A 10,349-nucleotide genomic window follows, 5' to 3' on the forward strand; every position below is an offset into this window, starting at 1 on the left:
CACTCCAGGAGGGGGAGCACCCTGCCCCAGGGCCCGCACTCACTCCACGAGGGGAGGCCCTGCCCCAGGGCCCGCACTCACTCCACGAGGGGAGGCCCCGCCCCCAGGGCCCACACTCACTCCACGAGGGGAGGCCCCGCCCCCAGGGCCCACACTCACTCCACGAGGGCGCACAGGGCGCAGGCCACGGCTCCGCAGCTGCAGCAGGTGCGCACGCAGCGCGCGCACAGGGCCCGCTCGCACTGGCCGCACGCCGCCTTCCCGTCCACGGCCCGCACGCACGATGAGCAGGCTCCCGACGCCGCCCCAGCCGGGTCTGTGCAGAAGAAACACTGGTCAGTCCAACGGTGACCAGGAGCCCTGGCGCTGGGGGCCACCCTCACCCCCCCGGAGGACAGCGGGCCGCCCTCCTCCAGCACCTCACCCACCACTAGTCAACCTGTGTGGAAGCACGGCGCTCGGACCCGTTCACCAGGGGGAGATCCTAGCTGGCTTCCGTGAGGCCCACCTGGAACTCTCACCACCCAGAGGTCGGGAGCCTGGGCTAGCTCCTCCCCTGACCACCTGCAGCAGAACTCGCCAGGTCTTCAACCCCTGGCGCATCTCACAGCTGCATCTCCAAGTGTGGTCCCCGTGTCCTGGCTTAACACAGGGGTTCCTGGGCCCCCAGGGGTGGGAGTTTTTAGCTGTGACCCACGTGACAGTCTGAGTTTACAGCACATTGCAGAGGGATGCGGATGAGAGCCACAGGTGGGAAGCAGGCAGGACACCCACGAGGGCCACCCAGAGGGGTGCCTGCTCCTTTCTGATTGAACAGTTAGAGCTGTTCACAGCTCCCATACATCAGAGTAGGGAGAGCTTCCCGCAGTGGGAACCTCCAGGCACTCGCCCCGCTCCCGGCATCAGACTCCCACCCAGCTCCCACCAGCCCAGGAGGGAGAGCCCCCACCCCATCCTGTCTGCAGCAGAGACCTGGGAAGCGCCTGCCATCGGCCTTACTCACCAGCCTCGGAGGCCTGCGCTTGACTCCGGGTCAGCCGGCCGTCGGGCCCGATCAGCATCTGCCCACGCGCGGCCCGAGGGGCTTCTGTGGGGCCGGGCCTCGGGGACTCTGGCGTGTGGACGATGGCGCAGCCTTCCTCCCATGCAGGGTCCATGCAGGCCTGGGCCCCACGGAAGAGAAGCTGCATGGTCTTCTCTGGGGAGGACAAGCATTGCCCGCTTACACCCCTGCGGTATGGAAGCCCCTGCGGGGCCACCTGTCCCCGGAGCTGTGCATGCTGAGCCCTCCTCTGAGCAGATTTTCAGTCACCCAGGACCAAGCTGCCCCTGGCGAGGCTGCCCTCCTGCCCGGGCTCAGCGGGCACCTCCTCCAGCCAGGTTCTGCACCCTGCAGCCCCACCTGGGCTCCCTGTCCCGTCACTCTGCTCATTTTTCACAACGTGTGGCCTCACCTCCTTCCCAGAACCTACAAGCAGGCCTCCTCTGACAGAGGAAGCTCTGTGCTGCTGCTGCTAAGTCGCTTCAGTCGTGTCTGACTCTGTGCGACCCCACAGATGGCAGCCCACCAGGCTCCTCCGTCCCTGGGATTCTCCAGGCAAGAATACTGGAGTGAGTTGCCATCTCCGTCTCCATTTCCTTCTGCACTGTGGATAGCCAACTAAAGCACAGCAAGAAACTCAGGGTTGAGCCTGCAACCTTTTGGCTGCTGCAGAGCTGCTGGCAAAATGCACAGCCATAGCTGGCTCCTGACAAGGTACCCCAGAACTTTCCAGACCTCTGTGGGACCCGGACATCTCCCCAGCCATGAGCAGCAGCTTTCACAAGGTGAAATGCTAGGTGCCAGCCCAGGAATGCTCTGTGGTTCTCTGCCCTGTCCCAACAGAGCCAGGGTGGAGACCTTAGAAGCTGCTGGTGCTGGGTGATATCACAGAAACACACAGCTGATAACTCAACGGAAGTGATGACAGCCTGCCACACCCAGCTCCTCCTCCTCCAGTCTCCCCTTTTGTAACAGGATGGGACTGGGCAGGGGGCAGGTCATGTGGGGAGACTAACACTTGTCTTCAAGGGCCTGTGGCCAGTTCAACATAGAGGCCAGAGTTTAAGACTTGGAAATCATTACACATGAGTTCACACGGGCCTCACGATGTCCTGTCCTTCTCAGAGAATGTCCAGGAAGCCTAGCACTCCCTCCCTGATGGGCCCTGCATGGGACAAGCTCTACAAACGCTCCAGGACATTGTGGTCAAGAGCTAGACTGACTTGTGTGTGCGTGTTAGTCACTCAGTCGTGTCTGACTCTTTGCGACCCCATGGACTGTAGCCCACCAGGCTCCTCTGCCCATCTGATTCTCCAGGCAAGCGTACTGGAGTGGGTTCCCGTGCCCTTCTCCTGGGATCTTCCCAAACCAGGGATCAAACCCAGGCCTCCTGCACTGCAGGCGGGTTCTTCACTGTCTGAGACGCCAGGGAAGCCCTCCCTTCTGTTTGCAGTGTTTTCATTTTTGGAATGTCCTGAGAGAGTAACAATTGCAGTTTGGCCCAAGTACCCTAGGCTTCACTTGTTTACATCATCTGCTAATATCTCCAAAGTGATGTCAGTATTATCCATGCACTCAAAAATGTGCCTGAGGAAGTCAGAGGAGAAGGCTTAGGTCAGGGCCCTCACATTTTTCCAACTGGACAGTCCAGCCGCGCGGAGCCGGACAGCGCACTCCAGCTCCCCGGTTTTTGCACAGGCTGTTCCCTCTGCCAGGGATTTCCTTCCTTTCTCTCTCTGCCCGTCTAACCCCGCAGGATCTGGCTCTGACTCTGTTCCTCCAGGAGCCCTGACAGCCTGCAGGTGGTCCTTCGGTGAGCCGGGCCTGCCCCTCTGCAGAGCCCTCCTTCGACTGGCCCCTCAGCAGCGGCACCGCCTGGCAAGGAGGGCGCGCTCCACACAAGCCTCTCGGGTTTGAAGGGGTGCCTCGGCCGACTCTCCTCCCACCGGGACGAGGCCCGGGAGGCGGGACCCGGAGGCCTATCGCTGGGCTGGTCAGATCAGAGCGGGCTCCTGAGTCCAGTGTTCCCGCAGGACCGAGCCCCGACTCGGCCCCACGCAGAAGCCGTCCGTTTCGGGAGGTGCGGAAGGGGCAGGTCGTGGACGCGGGAGCATTCACGCCGTCCTTCTCGCGGCTCCTAAGCCCGGTCAGGCGGCGGGGAACACCGGCCCCGGCTCCAGGGGGCGCGGCCGGTGGCGACCCCCCACCCAGCCCCGCTTCACAGCACTCACCGAAAATCTCTCGTGTGAGGCGCTCGGCGCACACGCCGCGACTCAGTTCTCTTTGGCCGACACGCACTTTGAGCTGCAGCGGGGCCGCATCCGCGAAGGGGCAGCCCCGCTTGGGCATGGCCGCGGCCCGGAGCCGCTCCGCTCGGCCGCCGCGCCTCTCTTGCCCGTGACGTCACAGCCGCGCGCCAACCCGGCGCGGAGCGGGGGCGGGACTAATACGCGGCGCGACAGGGGACAGGTCTGGGAAGAGGATGGGGCGGGACTCGTGTGCGGCGCGACGCGAGATAGGCCCAGGGCTAGGGCGGGGGCGGGGCTCTTGCTCTGGGAGGCGGGACTCAGAGGCGCGGGAAAGTCCAGAGAGAGGTCAAGGGTCAGAGCGGGCGCGCCACGGGCAGGGAAATAGGAAGGCGGTGTGGTGCGAAAGCGCCGCGGGATAGGCTGGAGACTACGTGGGGGCGGGACTCGTGAGACACGCGGCCCGTGATAGGCCAGAGGCGACATGGGGGCGGGACTCGTCCGAGGGAGCGAGACTCGTTTGAGGCGGCGCGAAAAAGGCGAGCGTATTGGCTGTGTTTTTGGTCTCCAAACAACTCTTTTCTTTTTAAATTTATTTTTTTAACTGAAGGATAATTGCTTTACAGAATTTTGTTGTTTTCTGTCAAACATCAGCATGAATCAGCCATAGGTATAACTCTGGAAACTCATATTTCTTCCTTTAAACCACCAGTGCTCTGAGGAGGATTCACTTTTTTGGCATTTAATTTTGTCCTGGGGTATAGCTGATGAACAGTGCGGTGGTAGTTTCAGGCGACTAGCAAAGCGACTCAGCCACGCACAGACGTGCGTCCGCTCTCCCCCGTGCCCGCTCCCGTCCAGGCTGGCGCGCGACGTTGAGCAGAGGTCCACGTGCTAACTTTTCTTTATTTCTTAATTTGGAGGAACGTCTCGCCTTCACAAGTGGAGAGTGCCTTACACTGGGCCGTTCTGGGCCCTGCTACGTCATTGAGCAGGGCTGAGGCAATGCTGGGCTCTGGCCGAGCAGTGAGGCTCCGGCCCCACCCAGGCCTCTGCCGGCTGCCTGCCTGCCTGACCCTCATCCTGTCTGCTGGCCCAGGGGCCATCCAGCACGTCCCTCTGTAGCCCGGATTTATGGAGACAAAGCCGAGGGCCTCAGTCTCACAGTACACGCCCCACACGAGGCTCGTCCCAGCCCTGGACACTGACCCCGCCTAGAAGGAGTATGGGCGGGGCCAGCCTCTGGTCCAGGTGTTCCTTCCCACGTGGCCTGGTGGGTCTGGAAGACCAGGTCCGGAGGGGGCTTTGGCCGCGTTTTCCCGGTCGTGTGGCTGTCGTGTGGTACTCTTCCTGTTAGCCATCTGCAGTAACTGACTGAAGAGACGCTTGATTGGTTTTATCCTAGAAATGGACGAAATTCCCAGGAATATTGTTTTTAATCTTACAGATCTTGGAAATTTTAAAAACTTTCTATGGGTTCAGATTTGAAACTGCCTTAGACTCTTTTCAGTCACAGTAAATATTCAACAGGTGCAAAACATTGTGATTAAGAGAGAATCTTGATAGCTCTTCTATCTCAATTTTAAGAAATATTTGTGGAGGGCCTGGTCAGTGTTGGATTCCTTTTCTAGAGGTGCTAGTAACAAAGCTCTCAGACTAGGGGCTTAGACAATACACATTTCTTCTCTTTAGTTCTGGGAGGTGGAAGTCCCAGATCGAGGCGGGCAGAGCTGACTTCTGAGGCCTCTTTCTCATCCCCTTCTCTTACAAGGATATCTATCAGACTGGACTAAGGCGAAGCCATAAGACCTCTTGAAAACTTATTACATCCTGGTTTCTCAAAAAGTTGAAAATAGGACTACCATGTGATCCAGCAATACCACTTTGGTGTATACAAAGGAATTGAAGCCATTATCTTGAAGTGCTGTGCCCCATGCTCACTGCAGCATTTTTGCAATAGCCAAGACATGGAGACAACCTAAGTGTTCATCTGTGGATGAATGAATAAAGAAGTGAGTGGTATTTGGAATTACATATAAGGAAATATTATTCAGCCATAAAAAAGGCCATCCTGCCCACTGGAACAACATGAATGAACCTGGAGGACATTTTGCTAATTTAGAGAAAGACAAATATAGTACTGTATAATTGCACTCACATGTGGAATTCAAAATCATCATAGAAGCAGAGTAGAATGGTGGTTGCTGGGTGCTGGCATTGAGGGAAATGGGGAGCTGATGGTCTGAGGGTACAGACTTCCAGTTATAAGGTGAAGTTCTGGGGTTCTAATAATGTACAGCACAGGAACTCCAGTTAACAAGTATTATGTACTTGAAAGTTGCTAAAAGCAGATCCTAAATGTACTCACCATAACAAAACCAGCAAAATGGTCATTATATGGGGTGAAGGATGTATTATCTCTCCTTATCATAGTTTGCAACACGTATGTGTATCAAATCATGACACTGTACACCTTAGTGTTATAAAAGTTAAGAAACAGAAACCTCATTTAAAAACGAGTCGGAGGGACTTGCCTAGTGGTCCAGTGGTTAAGATTCCAGGCTCTCAATGTAGGGGGCCTGGGTTTGAGCCCTGGTTGGGGAACTAGATCCCACATGCAACCAAGAGTTCAAGCATGCTGCGACTAAGATCTCGTGTGCTGCAGCTAAGGCCCAACATAGCCAGACAGATAACTCAGTATTTAAATGAAATACAATGGAGTCAGAGAAAATTCCCTGGTGGTCCAGGGGTCAGGACTCTGCACTTTCACTGCCGAGGGTTGAGGGTTGGGTCAAGGAACTAAGATCCCACAAGCGGCGTGGTCAAAATCTTAAAAAAATAAATTGGAGTCAGGAGGCCAGAGAGGGAGCAAGCAGACCCTGTGTGTGCTGTTCGCTCAGTCGCTTCAGACTCTGCAACCCATGGACTGCAGCCCACCAGGCTCCTCTGTCCCTGGGATTCTCCAGGCAAGAACGCTGGAGTGGCTTGCCACGCTCTCCTCCAGGGGATCTTCCCAACCCAGGAATTAAACCCATATCTCTGGCATCTTCCTGCAAGGAAGAGAGTACCTTGCGTTACTTTACTAATAGGAGGAGGAAGGAAGGATTTCTCCACTCCTGGCAACAAGCCAGCCAGTGAAAGACCGCTTACATGCCAAATTCTCAGTTTCCACCAATGGACTCTTTGCTTAGACGGGCCCTTCCTAATTCTCCATTCTCCTCTATTAAAGAATTGCCTCTTTGTTCTCCAGACTTGCCTGTGGTTTGCCATAGACTGCATGTTTCAAACTGCAACTCTTGGCTGTTTCCGAATAAACCCATTTTGCTGGTCTCTTTTATTGTTGTAGGTCAAGAGTGTATAATTAAAGTGTGCATTATATGTGCCAATTACTCATTCTGTGTCGATTGTATCTTGATATATGTTGGATCATAAGAAAAGCAAGAGAATTCCAGAAAAAATCTGCTTCACTGACTACACTAAAGCCTTTGACTCTGTGGATCACAACAAACTGGAAAATTCTAAAAGAGATGGGAATATCAGACCATCTTACCTACCTCCTGAGAAACCTGCATGCAGGTCAAGAAGCAACAGTTAGAACTGGAAATGGAACAACAGACTGCTTCCAAATTGGAAAAGGAGTATGTCAAGGCTGTATATTGTCACCCTGCTTATTTAACTTATATGTAGAGTTCAGTTCAGTTCAGTCGCTCGGTCGTGTCCAACTCTTTGCGACCCCATAGACTACAGCACACCAGGCCTCCCTGTTCATCACCAACTCCTGGAGTTTCCTCAAACTCCTGTCCATTGAGTCGGTGATTCCATCCAACCATCTCATCCTCTGTCGTCCCCTTCTCTTCCCTCAATTTTTCCCAGCATCAGGGTCTTTTCAAATGAGTCAGTTCTTCGCATGAGGTGGCCAAAGTATTGGAGTTTCAGCTTCAGCACCAATCCTTCCAATGAATATTCAGGACTGATTTCCTTTAGGATGGACTGGTCAGATCTCCTTGCAGTGCAAGGGACTCTCAAGAGTCTTCTCCAACACCACAGTTCAAAAGCATCAAATCTTCAGCACTCAGCTTTCTTTATGGCCCCACTCTCACATCTATACATGACTAGTGGAAAAACCTTAGTTTTGACTAGACAGACCTTTGTTGGCAAAGTAATGTCTTTGCTTTTTAAGATGCTGTCTAGATTGGTCATAACTTTTCTTCCAAGGAGCAAGCACCTTTTAATTTCATGGCTGCAGTCATAATCTGCAGTGATTTTGGAGCCCAGAAAAATAAAGTCTGTCACTGTGTCCACTCCCCATCTATTTGCCATGAAGTGATGGCCTGCCTCGTGAGAAATCTGTATGCAGGTCAGGAAGCAACAGTTAGAACTGGACATGGAACAACAGACTGGTTCCATATACGAAAAGGAGTACGTCAAGGCTGTATATTGTCACCCTGCTTATTTAACTTCTATGCAGAGTACATCATGAGAAACGCTGGACTGAAAGAAACACAAGCTAGAATCAAGATTGCCGGGAGAAATATCAATAACCTCAGATATGCAGATTACACCACCCTTATGGTAGAAAGTGAGGAGGAACTAAAAAGCCTCTTGATGAAAGTGAAAGAGGAGAGTGAAAAAGTTGGCTTAAAGCTCAACATTCAGAAAATGAAGATCGTGGCATCCAGTCCCATCACTTCATGGGAAATAGATGGGGAAACAGTGGAAACAGTGTCAGACTTTATTTTTGGGGGCTCCAAAATCACTGCAGATGGTGACTGCAGCCATGGAATTAAAAGACGCTTACTCTTTGGAAGAAAAGTTATGACCAACCTAGATAGCATATTCAAAAGCAGAGACATTACTTTGCCAACTAAGGTCCATCTAGTCGAGGCTATGGTTTTTCCTGTGGTCATGTATGGATGTGAGAGTTGGACTGTGAAGAAGGCAGAGTCCCGAAGAATTGATGCTTTTGAACTGTGGTGTTGGAGAAGACTCTTGAGAGTCCCTTGGACTGCAAGGAGATCCAACCAGTCCATTCTGAAGGAGATCAGCCCCGGGATTTCTTTGGAAGGAATGATGCTAAAGCTGAAACTCCAGTACTTTGGCCACCTCATGCGAAGAGTTGACTCATTGGAAAAGACTCTGATGCTGGGAGGGATTGGGGGCAGGAGGAGAAGGGGACGACAGAGGATGAGATGGCTGGATGGCATCACAGAATCGATGGACGTGAGTCTGAGTGAACTCTGGGAGTTGGTGATGGACAGGGAGGCCTGGCGTGCTGCGATTCATGGGGTCGTGGAGAGTCAGACACGACTGAGCGACTGAACTGAACTGAACTGATGGGACCAGATGCCGTGATCTTAGTTTTCTGAATGTTGAGTTTTAAGCCAATTTTTTCACTTTCCTGTTTCACTGTCATCAAGAGGCGCTTTAGTAGAGTACATCATGAGAAACGCTGGGCTGGATGAATCACAAGGTGGAATTAAGATTGCCAGGAGAAATATCAACAACCTCAGATATGCAAATAACACCACCCTTATGGCAGAGATTGAAGGGGAACTAAAGGGCCTCTTGATGAAGGCTGAAGAAGAGAGCGAAAAAGGTGGCTTAACACTCAACATTTAAAAAACTAAGATCATGGCCTCTGGTTCCATCACTTCATGGCAAACAGACGGGAAAAATGGAAACAGTAGCAGATTTTATTTACTTGGGCTCCAAAATCACAGTGGATGGCGACTGCAGGCATGAAATTAAAAGATGCTTGCTCCTTGGAAGAAAAGTTATGACCAACCTAGACAGTATCTTAAAAAGCAAAGACATTACTTTGCCAACAAGGGTCTGTCTAGTTAAAGCTATGGTTTTTCCAGTAGTCGTGTATGGATGTGAGATTTGGACCATAAAGAAGGCTGAGCACCAAAGAGCTGATGCTTTTGAACTGTGATGCTGGAGAAGACCCTTGAGAGTCCTTTGGCCATCAAACCAGTCCATCCTAAAGGAAATCAACCCTGAATGTTCACTGGAAGGACTGATGCTGAAGCTGAGGCTCCAATCCTTTGGTGACCTGATGTGAAGAGCCAACTCACTGGAAAAGACCCTGATGCTGGGAAGATTGAGAGGAGGAAAGGGGGATGGCAGAGGATGAGATGGTTGGATGGCATCACTGACTCAATGGACATGAGTTTACTCAAACCCCAGGAGATGGTGAAGGACAGGGAAGCAAGGTTTGCTGAAGTCCATGGGGTTGCAAAGAGTCAGACACAACTTAGCGACTGAATAAGAGCAGTGACATGATTGTTAATTCTCTTTTTAAGTCCTTACCTCCAAATACAGTCACAGTCACAGTGTGAGGTACTAGGAGTTGAGATGTCCACATGGGAATTCCAGGGGGACACAGGCCAGCCCATGACTGGTACCACCCTCTGTGCTAGGCCCTCGGGGGTGCTGCTGGGCAGAGCCAGCTGGGTCCCTGCCCTCTGGTGGGACAAAGGTTACCAAAGGGCCAGCACGAGGAGCTGTGGAAGCAGAGTAAGGAGCCCCACCTTGCCCGGGGTGGGGGGACACCCCAGCAAAGCTCGCTGGCCGGGGACCAAACTCAGGCAAAGCATCTGTGGAAGGGCATAGTTTGATCTCAGAAAGTTGGACGTTCTGGAATTGAATACACGTCAGATGAGGAAGGAACATGCTTTGTGTTTTCCCAGAAGAAGTGCAGCAAAGTTCCCCTCCGACAAATGCAGAGGGGCAGGGCCGGCCGGAAGTGTTTTCGCTAAAATGTCTAAGCGGTTTCCCCGGGGTCCTACAGTTTTGAGCGCTAATCATCTCAGTTGCGCAGCATGGTTGTACTGCTTTGAGTGACTGTTAGCTTGGGAAATAGTTTACTTACAGTGCAGTTGTGTGTCCTTACGTCCACTGGAATGCCCGGGTGGTCAGTGTGTCCAGGCCCACCCGTTGCCATGGTGACCCGTCGCCCCTCCCCGCCCCAGCAGAAGCGATCCTTGCTCTGCATCCCTCCCTGCAGGGCAGGCTCCCTCTGCGCGCAGCCCTGTGTGTCTGGCTTTCCCCCTCAGCTG

The 10,349-nt window shown here is 53.1% G+C and overlaps 1 protein-coding gene across 1 annotated transcript in view; it reads right to left on the reverse strand.

The window, feature by feature from the left end:
- Window positions 1-3,435, reverse strand: part of SIVA1 (SIVA1 apoptosis inducing factor) — a 4,519-nt gene extending 1,084 nt beyond the window's left edge. Inside the window, exons 1-3 of the mRNA XM_040256815.1 lie at window positions 3,274-3,435; window positions 1,004-1,198; window positions 160-316 (exon numbers count right to left, since the gene is read on the reverse strand). Coding sequence (XP_040112749.1) covers window positions 160-316; window positions 1,004-1,198; window positions 3,274-3,391 — 470 coding nt within the window. The 5' untranslated portion in view covers window positions 3,392-3,435. The remainder of the gene's footprint in view (window positions 1-159; window positions 317-1,003; window positions 1,199-3,273) is intronic.
- Between the last annotated feature and the right edge of the window lie 6,914 nt (window positions 3,436-10,349).

The sequence above is a fragment of the Oryx dammah genome, unplaced genomic scaffold (genome assembly GCF_014754425.2).
Source record: "Oryx dammah isolate SB20612 unplaced genomic scaffold, SCBI_Odam_1.1 HiC_scaffold_16, whole genome shotgun sequence".
Classification (NCBI taxonomy): Eukaryota; Metazoa; Chordata; class Mammalia; order Artiodactyla; family Bovidae; genus Oryx; species Oryx dammah.